The sequence below is a fragment of the Nannospalax galili genome, unplaced genomic scaffold, assembly GCF_000622305.1.
Source record: "Nannospalax galili isolate Female #2095 unplaced genomic scaffold, S.galili_v1.0 scaffold205, whole genome shotgun sequence".
Taxonomy (NCBI): domain Eukaryota; kingdom Metazoa; phylum Chordata; class Mammalia; order Rodentia; family Spalacidae; genus Nannospalax; species Nannospalax galili.
The window spans coordinates 2,372,471-2,389,807 of record NW_008353921.1 but is presented as its reverse complement, the minus strand read 5'-3'; the positions used below and the strand labels follow the sequence as shown (position 1 = coordinate 2,389,807).

The window sequence follows — 17,337 nt, the reverse complement described above, 5'->3', positions numbered from 1 at the left end:
AAAAAAAAAAAAGAAAAAGAAGAGAAAGGAGAGAGAGAGAGAGAGAGAGAGAGAGAGAGAGAGAGAGAGAGAGAGAGAGAGAAAGAGAAACTTGAATCTTGAATCTAACCAAGCCTTTGGATCTGATTTCTATTAACTTTTTTACATTTATTTATTTGTTTGTTTGTTTGTTTATTTATTTATTGTGTGTGTGTGTGTGTGTAGGTCAGGGGAGTTGGTTCTCTCCTTCCGCTATGTGGGTCTCAGGGATTGAACTCAGGTCTTCAGCCTTGGCAGCAAGCACTTCCAACTGCTGAACAATCTCACTGGCCCTGACTTTCAATTTTGACAGTTTATAGGAAATGTCAGCACTTAGAGAACAAATTATGTAATACCACAAAAAGCAAGAAAAATCTAGACGTCTTACAAAGGCTTTAGAAAACATGAGAAAAGAAAAAATGGGAAAAAGAAAAAAGGGGGGCTATACTAAAAGAGAAGATATTTAAGAGCTATGTAACAACCAAAATAAATATATGGGTCTTATTTGTCTCAAAAACTATATATATATTTCTGAGTCAAATATGAATATGAGCTGAGAATGGGATGATTCCAAGGAGTTACTACCAATTTGTTAGAGAGAAAACAGTATTATAGAAAAAGTTGTGAGTCACAATACTCAGGGGTGAGACTTTATGATGTCTGTAATTTACTTTAAAGGACCTCATCCCAAGCCAGAAGAAGGAAATCCAAGAAAGACTGATAAATGTGCACTCTGTGGCCAGTATCTAGGTGGTCAGGGAGGGGAGAAGCCAGTTGTGAGGAAGGAAATAAAAGAAGCAGGGGAGGGAGGTTGTGTGGGGCAGGGATTCAGGTGGGGAAAAGTGCCTAAATGTCCATGAACGGGAGGACTGTGAGACGTTCATAAAACAGCAAAAACTGAGTGTACACAGCAACACTCAAAAACATTGCATTGACCAAAGAGAACATGTGATCTGATTCCATTTCTATGAATTCAGTAATAGGCAAAGCTAATCTATGGTGTTAGAAATGACGGTGGTGGTTATCTTGGGTATCGACTAAAAGGGGCTGAGGCAGAACTTCCTGGCTTGATGGAAATGTTCTACATCTTTAAAAACAATCTTATTGGGGCTGGAGAGATGGCTCAGCAGTTAAGAGCACAGACTGCTCTTGCAAAGGACCCGGGTTCGATTCCAAGCACCCACATGGTAGCTACGAACCATCCTTAACTCCACTTCCAGGGGAATCTGAAGCCCTCTTCTGACTTCTGAGGCATTGCATGACACGGGTGCACTCACATACATGCAGGCAATACACTCATTCACATAAAATAAAAAATAAAAAATTATTAATTGATTAAAAAAATTTAAAATATTTTATTTATTATTATTAGTATTATTATTATTATTATTTTGATCTTTTTGAAGCAGGGTCTCCCTGAAGCTCCATCTGGCCTGGAACTCACTATGTAGACCAGGCTGGCCTTGAACTCACAGAGATCCACCTGCTTCCGCCTCCCAAGTGCTGGGATTAAAGGTGTGCACCATCATGCCTGGCTTTATTTCTACTATTTTTATTTTATGTGTATGACTCTATTGCCTGCATGTGTGTAAGTGCACCTGTGTTGAGGTCAGAAGAGGGTGTTGGATACCCTGGAACTGGAGTTATAGCCAGTTGTTAGCTGCCATGTGGGTGCTGGGAATCGAATCCAGGTCCTCCGCAAGAGCAGCCAATGCTTTTAACCTCTGAGCCTTCTGTCCAGCACCTGATGATTGATTTTTATTGTATGTTTATGAGTGTTTTGCTTGCATGCATGTAAGTGCACCACATGCATACAATGCCCATGGAGGCCAGTAAAAGGTGTTGGATCCCTTGGAACTAGAGTTACTGAAAGTTGTTAGCTGTCATGTGGATACTGGGAATTGAATCTGGGTCCTCTGCAAGAGCAGCCAGTGCTCTTAACCACTGAGCCCTCTCTCCAGACCCACGCTCTACATCTTGATGGAAGTGTTGAGTTTGAGTGTATGTTTCATAAAACTTGTAGCACTGTGCGTTCACTTCAGTTAAAATTCATCTAGGGGGGTAAGGACATAGCTACTGAGCAGCAGTAAAGCTCGGGCTTAGCATGCACGAGGCTCCAAACTCAATCCTCAGCACCCAAACCAAACCAAAATAAACCCCAAAGCCAAACAAACAAAAATGCAAAAACAAACTACCTCAGGGAAGAGCGGTTCAGTGGCGCCGTGTGCTGGTCAGAGGGTTCTGGAAATAGGAGTCCAGCTCAGGATATACAGTAGATCATAAGATTGGCAACAGAGAGGGCAAGGGGAACACCCAGCATGGCAGGGGGGAGTTGGGGAGAATCAGATGTAAAAGCAGGCTGTGCTAGGCCTAGATAAAGGCATCTTACTCACGGAGCGGGGAACTGAGATCACACTTCCTTGGGTAGATGGGGATACATGGGAGGGATGCTTATATTCTTTGGAAAGAGGCCTTAAAACAAACTCAAAGGTTCCTTTCAGTTTCAAACTCTACAAATGAGGACAGTTATGAATAAAGTTCTTTATTTAAGGGCAACCGTGCACAAAGTCAGATCTACTATTTATCGATTCCCATCCCCTGTATTCATCTTCCTGGTATAGTGGTGGGATTTATATATGACTATATAATATTGCTTTGTAAATGTACACACTAGAGATACAATTATATTAGATAGCTGTTATAATGATTCGCTCATTTTTTTCCAACACTCACAATGACCTGCATGGCAGCCCTCAATACACTCTAAACCCATTTTAAAGACAGATGCACACTCAGAGACAAACAGCTCAAACTGGGGCAGCTAGGATTCCAGCCCAGATTGTCTCCAAAGCTGGCATTCTTTTCCCCATAATTCACTGCTTCTTTTCTTTGCTAAGCCTTGGGGGTTGGTTTTAGTATGTCAGGATCCTTGCAATAAATATCTATACCTGTGTCATCCAAAATTATGTTTTGAGCTAGGGCCGTAGCTCAGTGGCAGGGCACCTGCTCAACCTGTGGGAATCTGTGTTCCCTCCCCAGCACCTGAAACCATGAAAAGCTTCGATTCACTGACTACCACTGGCAAGATTAACCAAAGATGTGATGACTGTTCTCGCCTGGGGAGGGGGCAGTCGAGATCCCTTCCTGGCTTAGGTAATGCTGGTGAAGGCACCTGCTTCCTGCCATCTCAATGACAATGACCTTGTCTCTCTGTCCCTCATTCTACAGCTGCACCTTACCTCATCTTTGAAGAGGCGGGCTTGGTCCTCGCAGCCTGTCAGGGTCTGAACGAAGCCAAAGACCTTGAAAATCAAAGATGTATTGACCAGAGGACAGGGCTGGGGGGGTGGGATGCTAGGCTACATGGTCTTGTCAGCACTTAGAAGAAGATCCTCATGTCTTTCTATGGTGGCCGTGTGAGAGAAAGCCCTTTGCTCCTGAGGCCCAGGCCTTGGCTTTCCTGCTGGATTTCCAACTGGACTGAAAGGACAGCCCCTCCCTCTCTAATCGTCATGAGTGACCTACGGGACAGTGCTTTGGGCAGCCCCACTAGGCAGCTACAGGGACTGTGGGCAGGAGGGATAAACGTGGGGTCATTAAGAGTGGTAGCGGGCTACATCTGAACAGGCCCTTGCTGGAGCCCTCTGCTGGGGTGTGGTGAGAGGGAGACTTAACAGCAGGAAGAGGAAGAAGAAGCGGCTGAGGAAGGGCTCCTTACCTCCTCAATGGTCCACTTGGAGACTGTGGAAGCCGAGATCCCCGCCACTCCTGGAAGGAGCTTGCAGTGCTGTTCCCAGCACAGAGAGAGTGAACGGTCAGGGTGGGTTGACAAGGCAGACATGAAAAGGGACTGGTGCACCACATCAGGAGGGAGGGCTGGAAGGCAGAGGCAGAAGCTGGTGGGCTAGCATCAGGGAAAGCTTACAGCAGTGCCACACAGGGCACTGGCTGGACCAGTGTCCCTTCAGAGGACCTGCAGAGGCAAGTGGGTGACCTATATTACCGCGTCCTCCCAGGGTGATTGTTTCCACCGGCCAAGTAGATCACTGGTTCACAGACTCACCCACTGTTTGCCATGACTCTGGCACCCCAGGCCCTGCAAGGATGCTGTTTTGGAGAGACTGTGCCTGGCATGAGAGTGGTCCCTGACGTTAGAACAAGTTCAATCGTGACGTCAGCTCTGGGTATTCTTTCTAAAGTCCTTGAGGACCCTGGCCAAGCCTCTCTGAGTTAAGGTGGTTCTGGGCCTAGAGAGTAAGCTCTAATCAGCTACCAACTCTGGGCTACCTGTCACTTGCTTTCTCATCTTCTCAGGAAGCTCTGGTTCCATGGGTGGGGTGACTGATGCCACTCTGTTGTCTCCTCCTTCGCAGGCCTGGCACTCATCCCATGGACTTTACCCACTTCAGCTGTAAGCAACCTGATTCTGCCCCCTCCAGCAGCCTCAGCTGCCCCAGGCAGCTCAGCCACTGTGGGTCTGCTTTGCCTGGGCCCGTGGTTCAGGACGATGGCTCTTTCTTACTTGTTAAGTCTGGAAGCCAAATGCATCACTTCCATCCCATCTTCTCTACACCACCCCCTGCTTATCACAGAACATTCTCTCTCCCTCTCTCCCTCCCTGAGCCTCAGCTTCTCACTTTCCTCAGCTCCTCACCCCCACCCCCCAGGCCTTGGGAATTCTCTCACCAGCCCCACTGACACCCCCCTGAAGCACTTTTTGCTTCTGCTCCTCAGCCCATGCTCATGCACTGCCCACCCAAACAGCCCCCTAAATATCACCAAGGTGCTGTTCCTTGTGACCCCTGACCAGATAACCCACTGACTGTGACTGGGATTTCCCTGAGATCTACTAGTGCTCCCTCTGCTGGGCTTTGCTTTAGACTCTCATCCACTTAAACCCTTCCTCTTTGATGCCCTGGGCCTGGTTTTCTTCATATCCGGAGGGGACCTCAGGAAAAACACCAAGTTTTTTTTGGAGTGTCCCTCCTATCATTCTCCCCAGAACAAAGCCAGGGTCTTAAGAGCAGTCACAGCATCTTATGTAACCACCTAGCCACATGCCTAGAAGTTTCTTTCGAAGGGCTGACCCTTCTAGGATCTGAGCAATATGTACAGCCAAGTCCCAGGTGGCCCATGGAGTAGTCACCTGCACACCTGGAACCTACATTGAGGAGGTCTGTCATTGATATGTGAGACTTCTATAAGTCAGTGATAACCAGTGTCCCTTCTTGGTGAGGGGCTTGCTGGTGCAGCCCTCTACAGGTGAGAGACCTGGGATCTGTCCCTGAGGCGCCTCAGGGCCTTGGTGAGTCCTTTCTTCCCTCTTTGGGCCACAGGTACAGCCATTGGAAAGAATGACTTCTGGGTCAGTGAGGTGGCTCAGCGGGTAAAGGCACTTTGTGTACAAGCCTGACGATCTGAGTTTGAACTCTGGAACCTATGTAAAGGCTGGAAAGAGAACTGATTCTTCAATTGTCCTCTGACTTTTACATGTATGCTGTGCTATGGCACGTGTGGCCCTCACCCCCTTCACACACCTTTAAAAAAGTTTTGACTTCCCAAGAACACTTCAGTCAGTTGGGAGGCGCCCTCTGGTGGTCAGAATTTGGTCCTGCAATAGGAGGACCTCAACATGATGGGCAGAAGAGAGTCTGCTCCAGTCTGACCCTGAGAGAACCTTATACCAGGACCTTAGAGGCTGGCTGAGATGCTTGTCACTCAGGCCTGAGGCTTCAGGAAGTGCCTTATGTTTCTACCAAGAGGAAACAGTTTAGAGTAGCTGCAAGAGAGAGTCTTCCAGGCATAGCTATGCAGGGAGCTATACTGAATACTTCACCTGAACCACCTCAGTCTCCTATCACAGCAGTGAGAACTATCATTTTCAGCATCTGACTAATGAGGACACCAGGCTCAGGAGATCTATATACACAATGAGACACCAGGGCTGCTCATGTAAGGCAGACCAAGCAAGAAGTCAGTGGTTGGCATGCCAGGGAAAGAGGTCTGAGAAGACGCCAGTCTTATGGACACCCTGGCTTTCACCTCAGAAATAAACGCCTCCCAGTCTATGGCATTTTGTTATGGAAGTCCATGCAAATGAATTCAAGGGAACTGGGAAGTAAATTGACATTGGAGCTCAGTGCTTAATGTTTAAAGTCTTATGCTAGAAGTCACTTCCTCTGGGTGCGATGGTGCATGCCTTTAATCCCAGCACTCTGGAGGCAGACACAGGCAGATCTCTGTGAATTGAAGGCCAGCCTGATCTACATAGTTTCAGGCCTGCTAGGAGTGTGTGTGTGTGTGTGTGTGTGTGTGTGTGTGTGTGTGTGTGTAAACATATAGTGAGTTCCAGGCCAGCTGGGGCTACAGGGCCCCAGCTCAAAAAGACCAAAAAAGTAAAAAATAAAAAAAAGAAATCACTTCTGAGTTCAGTCCTCACAAAGTCAATGATTTTGAGCAAATTATTTTGTCTCTGAACCTCATTCCTCCTGAGTCAGATATGTTGCAGGATGCTGGTGAGTTAGAGAAGGCATGTGTAATGCATGCACTCCTTACAGTGCCTTGCTCAGTAAACAGCAGTGGTAACCATTGTTAATTCAGCCATTGGTTCTTGGGAGGCAGGTCTTAACCATGCTTTCAAGTGAGGAAACAGGCTCAAAGATGTTATTAAGTGACTTGTTCAAGGTCACACAACTGATAGCTATGGCGTCCTGAGGAAGCCTAGAATTACAGACCAGCAGAGTAGGGACACCATCCTGTCTCCTTGTGGAGAACCAGAGTCCCTGACAGACTTCTCATCTTTTCCAAAGACTCCTAGCAAGTCCATAGGACTGGAAGCCATGGCCACTTAAGGCCCCATCCTGTGTTCTTGCCACTACTTTGTACTCCCAAAGACTGCAAACAAAGAAGCAGTGTCCCTCTCAGCTTCTCCCACTCCAGTGGCCTGGTGTCCCGACCCACCAATCACAGAGTACTCCGTGTATCCACTTGATGGAGGACACGGAGCAGGGGACCTGCACTCACTTTGGAAATCTTCCTGTGGAATCTTGCGATACTTTGGAGGGCGTCCAATCCTGGAGAGAGAGGGACCAGGGCCGCAGCAGGGGATCAGTGGCTGGCCCAAGAGAACATGAGGCCCCTCACCCGTGAAGCCCGGGCCCTGACTCCCTGGCCTCCGCACCGGCCATGATGGCGAGGCTTCTTCCTTGGGGACAAGTTTGACAGATTCTTCTTCTTGGCTGAAGCTTCTGAATCAGACAGCTCTGCTTTCAGCCGGCTCTGGTTCCTCTCAGCCAGCGGGCAGCCAGAAAGGCAATGGTGTGCTGTAAACTTGCCTGTGACGTGACCAGAGCCGTCACAGCCAGGAGTGGGGCACTTCCTAAGGAGATGAAGGTGGATTCACTTGTCTTCACTGCACCTCCCCAACCCCGGCCCTGTTCAAGTCTTGGGAAACCCTGGTGGGTCTCACTCCACAGGTATAAACAGACTCTCCCTGAACAATGCTGGTGCTGGCCGCTGGGCAGGCAGCCTGCCTTTACTCACCGGTGGTGAAAGCTGTATTTGGAGGTCCTTGTGTGGGGCAGGCTCCTGTAGCTGAGAGGGGGGCAGCCCCCTGGGGAGACAGCACTGGGCTCTCTGGTCCCTGAGGGGTAGGAAGAGAAGTCAGCATTGAGTCCTGAGGACGAGGGAATGGGGCAGGGAAGGGACAGTTTCCATGCAGGAGGTCAGCACTAGGAATTAGTTTCCTGGAGACTGGGCCCCAAGCCTGGGCTGTGCCACCATTCCTGCCACTGGATATCAGCCTATCACTGGGGAGGAAAGTCTTGGCTCCTGCATAGTTTGCTGGGACCTGTGAACATGCCCTGGTTAAGCATAGCAAGCATTCTGGGGTAGGGAGCATAGGGTTTCCAGGCTCACCGAAGATACCAGAGCCCTGAGAAGTTGTCAAAGGTTGGCGGGAAGGGAAAGGACAGGGCGCTCTGGGGGTACACACGGAGAGGAGGCTCCAGGGGATGGCCTGTCTTGGAGCACCAGCCTGCAGGGTGGATGTCTGGGTGGTCAGCATCAATCCAGAAGTCATAGTTGTGACTCCAGCCATCAAAGTGGAGCTGAGGAGGAACGAATGGTCCTTGGAGGTCAGGGGTTATGCGCAGAGCCCATCTGAGCTGGTTCCTCTGGGCTCAGAGGCTTTCTCCATCCTTAGGGCAAGATGCAGGAGCCACCTCTCCAGTAACTCATCTGGGCCCAGATTTTCTAAAGGCTTCACTGGTTAAAGTACCATCATCTCTATTCAGTCCTTTGGTGAGACACGGATTTTCAGACCCATTTTATAGATGGTAAAATGAAGGCTTGAAGAGAAGTGACCCATCCAAGCCCACAAAAGTGAATCACAGATGAGGAGAGAATGAGATTCAGGATCTTTAGTTTTCTATCTCTTGTCATGCCGTTGACCTCTAAGCAGTCTACAGAATTCCTGTCCTACTGACCTGTCCACACCCCCAGCCCTAGGGTCCCGGAGCCACCTTTATCCGATGGTCCTCCACATCTTCCACGCTGGCTACTCGAATCAGGGCTGGGTTCCGGCGGTCCACAGCCTCCAGCTTCATGTTGACCAGGAAGCTGTGAGGGGGCCGCTGTGGAAAGACAATCATTTTCAGTCAAGGACCAGTTTGGGAGAGCTGAGTTTCCAAGAAGGGATTTAGAGAGTTATGCTTGGGAAGATGGTGTTTTGGCCAAGGGGGGCGGGGTAGAGCCTCCTTCTGGCTGACTGACTGCTCCACACCTTCCTGAGCTCAGCTGTGGGGAGAGGGAGGGTCAACTCACCACTTTGAAGGCCCAAGCAGGCACAGCTGAGGTTCCGGTTTCTTCTAGATATTTCTCCCAGCAGAAACTATCAGGGTCTGGGTAGTCTGAAGAAGATGAGTGAGAACACTGAGCCAGCCAGATGACTGAGGAAGCTCCCTGTCCCTAATCAGGATCAAGACCATGGAGCAGGAATACCAGCCCCCTCCTCCATGCAACCGGTCAGCTCCTTGCCTTGGGCTCCTGAGGCAAATGGGTCCTGGTATGAAGCAAGCACACAGGACCCTAAGAGCTCATGGGGCTGCTGGAACCGTGGATCCTGTCTCTGTGGCTCTGTTGCTCCTGCTTTTACCTATCGGAACCTCTGATATCCTCGGGTTGGGAAGGACACACTTCCTTTGCTTTGGACCTCTGCTTGCTTGCTGAGGTGGTCACCTATTTTCCCGTAAACCTTACTGGGGATGGAGTTCTCTAGTCTTAGGCCAGGAAGCTGAGGCTCCAGGCCCTATCTAGCCCCTATCCTGACTCTAAAGGGCCTGCTCATGAGGTGTAGGTAATATGTCAGGAGACAGGGAGGGAGGGATGAAGTAGGCCTTGGAAGGAAGCATACTCAGGCTGCAGTAACCTCACCTTGTGGGGGGGTGAGGGGCTTTCCATGTTTCCGGCACCAGCCCACTGGGTGGATGTAGGGGCTGCTGGGATCACACCTGAAACCCAAGAGTATATCATTGTCCCAGGAGAAATGGGGAGGGCTGGGCCTGCTGACTTCACGCCACATGGCATCAGGGTCTTCCTCAGCCTTCTTCTTGGGGAGAATGAGACAGGTGGACTACACAGGGTCAGAAAACTGCCACAGTAACTGGCAAATCTAGCACACCATAATATTTAATGGAGACCCGTGAGTCAAGGGGGTTTTCTCATCTTAACCACAGTACTTGCAGATTAAACAGGAAAGAATGAGCTATGTATCTCAGGGCCCAGCTCAAATCCACAGGGTAGCTCACTATCCCCCACCTGGAACAAGACCTGAATGTCAGGAGTGGACTGGGTGGGGCCCCACGGTGCCTGAGATCCTGGAAATGCCCCCTGTTCCTGCTATCCCCTGTCGGCAGGCCCCAGTACCAGTAGTCATAAGTATCATCCCAGTTGTCAAAGTGCACCAGGAAGCGGCTGTCCACCACATCAGTCACACTGGCCACGCAGACAAGGGATGGGTTCATGCGGTCCACTGCCTCCAGCTTCATGCCCACCTGGAAGCCCAGGGGTGGGGGACTCTAGGGGTAAGAAGAAGGCTGCCATGGCCAGGGCCAGGCTGGCTGGAGCTAGCCCAGAGTTCCCTGACAAACACAGGAGTGGGTTCTCTACAAGGACTATGTAGAGATGGGAGGGAGAAGCAAGGGAGAAAGAGTCCAGGAATGAGGGTCGCTCAGAGGCAGAATCAGAACCCAAGCTCTGAGCCACCGGAGAACTACTGACCCCCAAGTGCAATGATTGTCACAGGCCTTGTGGCAGGAGGCTATGTGTTTACTCCAAAGTTCTGAGAGACTAAAGACAAGTGTCCCCTACCTGGATGAGCCCAGCCGGGCTTGAGACAGTTGGGGTGGGAGTACAGTGGTGGGGAAGGACACTGAGAGTGGGGAGGGAACTAATATTAACCAAGTAGTTGCCTCTACCAGGCATAGGCTTCAAAAGATACCATCTCCTATATCTTTACATGACTTTGTAAGAGAAACACTGTTATTCTCCTTTCAGAAGTTACAGTCGAACCGAATGCCAGTCAATGATAGGGCCAGAATTTGAACTTAAAAAATCTACATTTCCTGTCACGACAGGAGGTGGGACACTATTAGACACCTGTAAACCTCAGGTATGGTCTCTGAGGGGAGTGGGGGGAGGTATTGTCCCTGTGAACAACATGGAATCCATGGCCTACAATATGGGAATCTGTGTGTGTGTGGTGGAGGTGGGCATGGGGGGCAGCGCTGTGGATCTAACTCAAGGCCTGCCGAGCAGGTACTCTACCATTAAGCTATACCTGTAACACAAACATATAAACACACACAAATAAACCTTTAAAAGAGGATAGAGACTGGGCATGGTGGCACACACTTTTAATCCTAGTACTTGGGAGGCAGAGGCAGGAAGATCTCTTCAAGTTTTGAGGCCAGCCTGGTCTATCTATATAATAAGTTCAAGGCCAGCCAGGGTTACATAGTGAGACCCTTGTTTTGTTTTTTGTTTTTCTTTTTTTAAAAAACCCTCAGTAGAGGGGCTAGAGAGATGGCTCAGTAGTTAAGAGCACTGTTCTTTCAGAGGACTTGGGTTCAGTTCCTAGCACCACACGGTGGCTAGCAAGCATTTCTAATTTCATTTTCAGGGGATCAGATGCCCTCTTGTGGCCTTAGCAGGTGTTGCACACAGGTGTGCACTTACATAAATGAAGGCAGAACATTAAAAAAAATAATAGAAAGGTTAGTTCTTGAATCCCTCTGACTTCTAAACTCCCTTGTGATCTCTTCCATATTCCCCTTCACCAAAGTGGGGTCATCTTCCATGAAGCCCTGCTCGGAGGTTCAACAGGTGGGGACTTCAGCTTCTGATGCTATGACCTAGAATATGCCTCTTTGGGGCTGGAAAGATGGCTCAGTGGTTAAGAGCATTGGCTGCTCTTGCAGATGACTTAGATTCAGTTCCCAGCACCCAATCATTTGTTACTCCGGTTCTAGGGGATTTGATTCCCTCTTCTGGCCTCCATGGGCATTGCATGCAAAGGTGCACTTACATATATGCAGGTAAAACACTCATACACATAAAAAATAAAATAAGCCTCTTCCCTTTACACATTATCCAGCTTTGAATCATTTTTTGTAGCAACAGAAAATGAATGAGGGTTGGTGAGATGACTCAGAGGGTAAAGGAGTCTGCGACCAAACCTGATGGATCTGAGTTTGATCCCTGGGACCCATGCATGCATTGTGGCATGAGCACCCTCTTCCCCCCAAATAAACAAATAAATAAACAAATAAATAAAATATAATAAATAGAAAATGGATGAAGACAGGATGAAAAGAGGCAACTGGGGGAAACCTACAAGCAGCAACCTCCCTTTAGGGCTTGGCCCTGCCCAGTCATGCCTCTTGAACTAGGAGAAACCAGAACAGAGCTGAGCAATAGCAGATGATCTCCATCCTGCTGAGTCATATCCCCTGGGCTGGTTTCAGCAACTTTGGCCTGGGGATGATGTCCTCTGACTCAGGGACACTCACGTGGCTCTGGCTCACAAACAGGTTCTTGGGGGCCGCCTGGGCTCTTGTGCTGCACAGGTACTGGCTCCAGCTGAACTCCTCCTCCTTGTAACCTAGGCCCCTCGGGGGGGAGATGAACAGAGCGCTGTGCAGAGGCTGGGCCACGATGAGGTTCCCCCACAATGAAGCAGAATCAGGCAGGTCTGAGGTCCCCACAACCCTTGGGAACCCCCTGCCAAAGGAGGACAGATCTGGTGAACACTCAAAGAGTACAGTTTAGAAGCCTCAGGTCAAAGGTGTATCAGAATGGGATGGAGAGGCTAGCCAGAGATCAGTCAAAAAACTTGTGGGCTGCCAAGGAGGAATGGGGGACTGGTAGGGAGGAGGGGACGAGTCCGGGGACTCACACTGCCTCCCAGGTACCAACCTGGGGAGGTCTTACCTTTGGGGGGCTGCAATTTGTGTCCAGTCTTTTCAAACCAGCCAGCAGGGTGAATGTCAGGGGAATTGGCATTGATCCAGAAGTCGTGGCACTCAGAGTACCCATCAAAATGCAGGCGCAGGCGGTAACCACATACCTGGCCACAAAGAGAATCCCAGGGACACCACTGTCAGCAGATGCCACCCTCCCCATCCTTCACCTCTCCTGGCACTGCCTCAAGTCTCAGGGATCCAATGCCATCAGATTTGCTGAGTGCTGGGTACAAGATGGGTAGGCTCTATGGCCAGCCTTCTGCCCTCCTAAAGCCTGGACAGTATGTGGAAGGTGCTACAAGGTTCAAGACTGTCCCTGAGGAGTCTCCTACCACCTCCTCTCACATCACACCTTGCTATGGCCCCCCTCTATGTGGCATCTGTTCCACACCCCAGAGCCCATTTTACTACTTCTGCCTGGGGATTCCCACTCCATCACACCTTCTCCCAGGGCAAGGTGGTAGGCCTTCCTAGGCTCTTCCTGTCCCCTTAGGCCTAGTGAAGCTCTCCTTTCTCTGCTACCCCATCATGTCACTGCTGTGTTTACCTTACTGATTCTCTTCCTAGAAGGCAAGGGTCTTGTCTGATTCAAGCCAGTGCCTCAACCTTTGGGATCTCCCCTCAAGTCCCCTCCCTTCCCCAGCATGGGCAGTAACTCTAATGCTCACATCTACTTTTTATCCTGTGATTTTGGCTTTCTTTGTATTCCGGTGGATTCCCTGTAGGTCTGGGCTTTCTGGGGTGGGCAGTGCCTCCCTCCCAGCCCCCAGTGGTTCCATCACTGTACACTGAGACATCAGGAGGATATTCCCAAGATCTGCTTACCTCGGCCACGGTGAGGATGAAGTACATGGATGGGTGTTGAGGGTCAATGCCTTCCAGCTTCATGCCCAGTTTGAAGCCATTCTTGTGGGTGACTGCCTGGGACTGTCAATTACAGAGTGGAGAGGACCCAGCTTCCATCCAGCCTTTTCCTTGCCTGGTGAGCTTGGGGTGAAGGAGCTGCCTTTAGGCCCCACCCGCCTGCTGATCTCAAAGAGGTGACTTGTTGGGGATCTGTTCTGCAGGGGTCCCCAGAAGACCAGGGAACTACAGGGCTATTCTGAGGGGCTGGGTCAAAGTAGGCTTAAGGGCTTTCTCATCTAGCTTATGGCATCTCGAACTGGGTCAAAGATACCAGAATCCACAAGCCTGCAGGTGATGAGTGAGCCTGGGGACCACCTCCACACTTCTTCCCACTCTAGAATTTCCTTACAGTGTATTCTTCTATTCTGGATCTTTCCATCTTGCTAGTGCATCAAAGATTGTCAAACAGAAAACACCAGAAGGTGTGCGCTTGATGGTAAGTCCCTAAACTAGGAAGACAGGCTCTTTCTAGGTGAAAATACCCAACTCACGTCCTGGAAGAGGCTGACTGGGGCAGTGACGGCTTTCTGCTCCTCCAGGTAGGACTCCCAGGACCAGCTCTCCTTCTTCTCACCTGACACTGCAGAGATGAGATAGGCAGGCTGTCTCCCGAGGTACACAGAACCTTCCTGTTTCCCCTGACTGAACTCTATCTTAACTTCCACAGCAAACCTGTCTATAGCCACATGTACCTGACTCCACTCAGTAATGGTGGTGCCAGGCACAGGGGGCTCAGACTCCAGGTGAGGCCAGAAGATTCTGCCTGTCCTTCCTCCACCTCCAAGCTACTGTCAGCAGAAGCCCTTTGCGTTGTACAGGAACTAAACCCGCAAAGTCTCAGCCACCTTGTCCTTGGAAATATAACTGAGTGAGGATTAGTGATAAATCCTGAGCCAGAGGACTTAATCACAGTGCTACCTAAGCTTACAAAAGGAAGAAGAGGAAAACCAGGGGGGAAGAAGAACTGGAGGTGAGAACACAAAAATAAGAAACCCTTCTAAGCAGTCTTCTTCCTCTAAGGACTTACAGGTAGAGAGACACAACTGTGAGTGAGGTTGGTGTGTCCTGAGTGCATGGACTGTTTCTACAGTCCTCCCAGACACATACATGCTGAGTGCAAGTGCACACATGTGTATGTATAAATATGCACACATGTTCTCTCTCTCCTTTCTCTTTCTTCTTTCTCTCTCTCGCACAAGGCGCACCCAAGCATGCATAGTCCAGATCCTATTCATACCGCAGAGTCTTAAGAGTCCTGGGGAAGGGAATTCTCCTGCAGGTGGGTCCCTAGCCTCAGTACACAGGCTACAAAAACCAGTTACCTGTAAGGCAGGCTGACCAGGTTAGCTGAGCTGCCTTCCACTAAAGGCCACAGACTGTCAGAGACCACTGAACAATCCTTAAGAATCAGCTTGTATTCCTTGGGGAAGTAGCTCCAATTTTTTCTGGACGCTGCCTCAATTTTGTTATTCATAAAATGTAGGTAATTTTGTCTACCATGGAGGGTTGTCCATGAGGATTATCTAAGATGTGGTCTATAAAAGGTTCTTAAGAAAGACCAAATGCTGGACTCATGTCTTTCCTAGTCTTGCCCAAGTTGTCTGACCTGGAACCTAACTCTTCCTTGCCTTTGTTTACTAGGCCACTGCCCTGGGTCATTCAGGCGTGTTGTGGTTTGTCACTCAGTAAGAAGGTTTGTTGCCGAGTGGGATTTAAGTCTGTTCTGCAGCTGCATAAATTCCTTAGTCACTGCACTAAACCTTGAGATTACAATAACCTGGTCTAGCAAGTATTTTGTTCATTGACTGATCAGTCAGGCCACCAGACTCTCTGAAGCATACTCCCGAACTACAATCTCAAGCATACCTCTTCAAGGTATCCTCTTAGTACACACCCCCCCTCCTACATTCCTCCAGAACCCCCTAGTTCTCCAGTTAGCTTCAACCATACTGCCTGAGCAGGGGAAAGAAAGAAGAGAAAAGGAAAGAAAAGAAAGAAAGAAAGAAAGAAAGAAAGAAAGAAAGAAAGAAAGAAAGAAAGAAAGAAAGAAAGAAAGAAAAAGAAAAAAAAGAACAAGAGTTCAGGGTGCCAGGCTGAGCAGGATGGTGCTGTTTCTTGTCCCTGGGATGCCATACCACCCTGTCTTGATTCTTTTTGCTCCAGATCACCACCACAGTGACAAGGTCTTCACAATACCCAGCTCTTTCTCCCTAGATAACATTCTTTTCGCTTTACTCTTCCCAGACTATGGCACAAGCTCGGTTAGAGGCTGAGTATTTGCCCAAGTTCTCAGCACACACTCCTCTGTTGCATCTACGCATTTTGGTTCTGAGTTCATCTCCTTTTATCTATCCTCAAGCCGAGCTATACGGCTCCCATGCCACAGCAGACACCTCTCACCAGTGCCTTGTGGATCTGCCAGCTCTCATGCCACTGCTCCTCCCCTAGGGCACTTCCTTCTCTGCACCAGCACTGACTTGAGGCTCTCGCTATACAACATGTAACAGGTCTACAGTCTTCGCAGTCTCCTATCAAGCACCACTTTGTTTTACCTTGAGCACTTCTTTTTACCATCTAGTGAAACTACCTGTTTGCCCTGTCTGGTGCCAGAAGCTGGGAGTCTAGAGATGCCTTCATACACATCATCTCTTTAGGCCTCCCAATGCCTTGAGGTGACAGGAAGGGCTGGTAGTAAACTCTTTCACAGATGAGCACAGAGATGTAACATCATCCACTGGAAAGTGGTCTGGTCACCAGAGCTCTCTGTAATATCTGGATCCTTAACTGGACAAGCCCCTGTCTTCCTCAAGCTTCCTGCATCCTTTTCCACTGGTGAGTAATAGGCTAAACACGGAGTTGTTATATGAAAGAACAACTCCACTCCAGAACAACCCCACTGCTAGGTATATTCCTGTGGTGGCTTGAAAGAGAAATGCTCCCCATAGGCTCTTGCATTTTAAACACTTGGTCCTCAGTTGGTATCTTTGTTTGGGGAGGTTATGGAACTTTTAGGGCATGGAGCCTTGCTGAAGGAAGTTATGTCAACTGTAGGCAGCTTTGAGGGTTTATAGTCTTGCCCCACTTCCTGCTTGCTCTCTATGCTTCCTGTGTGTGGTTGAGATGTGACCATTCTGACTCTTGCCACTATGCCTTCCCTGACATTGAAGACATCTAACTCCCTGGAGCCATAAATCAAAACAAAACTGTTCCTTAAGTTGCTTTTGGTCATGGTATTTTATCATAGCAACAGACAAGTAACTAATACAATGCCCAAGAAAAATGAAAACATATGTCCGCACCAAAACATGTACACAGATGTTCATTTAAGTGAGCATTATTCAAATCAGTCCCAAAGTAGAGGAAGTAACCTATCTGTCCATCACCTGATGAATGAAGTGTAGCACATCTGTACAACAGGATGTTACCCAACAATAAAAGGGAATAAAATCCTCATGGATACTAAACATTGCTAGACCTTGAAAACATTGTGCTAAAGTGAATGAAGCCAGCCACAAAGGACTACACATACGATGCCATTTGAATGAAATGTCCCAAATAGATAAATCTATTACATAGAAAGTATATTGCTGGTTACTGGGGTATAGGGGGCTGATGGAGATGGTAGCTAGTGGGTATGGGGTTTCTTTTGGTGATAATGAAAATATTTTAAAATATACTATGGTAATAGTTACACAACTGTGAATATACTATAACACAGCTGTATATTTCAAATGGATGAACTGTAGGTTATATGAGTTATCTCAATAAAGCTGTTAAAATTCTGTACTTTATAAAATTTTTGGCATAAAGCGCTAACCATTAAAAATGATAAACTAGATTATCATCAAGCTGAAAACTTTGTTTTTCAAAAGATATCATTTAGGAAAGGCAA

At 48.6% G+C, this 17,337-nt stretch overlaps 1 protein-coding gene across 1 annotated transcript in view; it reads right to left on the bottom strand.

Annotated features, from left to right (window-relative positions):
• The window catches only part of L3mbtl1 (L3MBTL histone methyl-lysine binding protein 1), a 31,694-nt gene that overhangs the window by 3,784 nt on the left and 10,573 nt on the right, over positions 1-17,337 (bottom strand). The window contains exons 8-21 of the mRNA XM_029554996.1: positions 13,937-14,025; positions 13,365-13,466; positions 12,508-12,643; positions 12,087-12,178; positions 9,943-10,094; positions 9,451-9,527; positions 8,842-8,927; positions 8,541-8,651; positions 8,012-8,126; positions 7,561-7,660; positions 7,199-7,396; positions 7,042-7,091; positions 3,737-3,894; positions 3,258-3,320 (exon numbers count right to left, since the gene is read on the bottom strand). Coding sequence (XP_029410856.1) covers positions 3,258-3,320; positions 3,737-3,894; positions 7,042-7,091; positions 7,199-7,396; positions 7,561-7,660; positions 8,012-8,126; positions 8,541-8,651; positions 8,842-8,927; positions 9,451-9,527; positions 9,943-10,094; positions 12,087-12,178; positions 12,508-12,643; positions 13,365-13,466; positions 13,937-14,025 — 1,529 coding nt within the window. The remainder of the gene's footprint in view (positions 1-3,257; positions 3,321-3,736; positions 3,895-7,041; positions 7,092-7,198; positions 7,397-7,560; positions 7,661-8,011; positions 8,127-8,540; positions 8,652-8,841; positions 8,928-9,450; positions 9,528-9,942; positions 10,095-12,086; positions 12,179-12,507; positions 12,644-13,364; positions 13,467-13,936; positions 14,026-17,337) is intronic.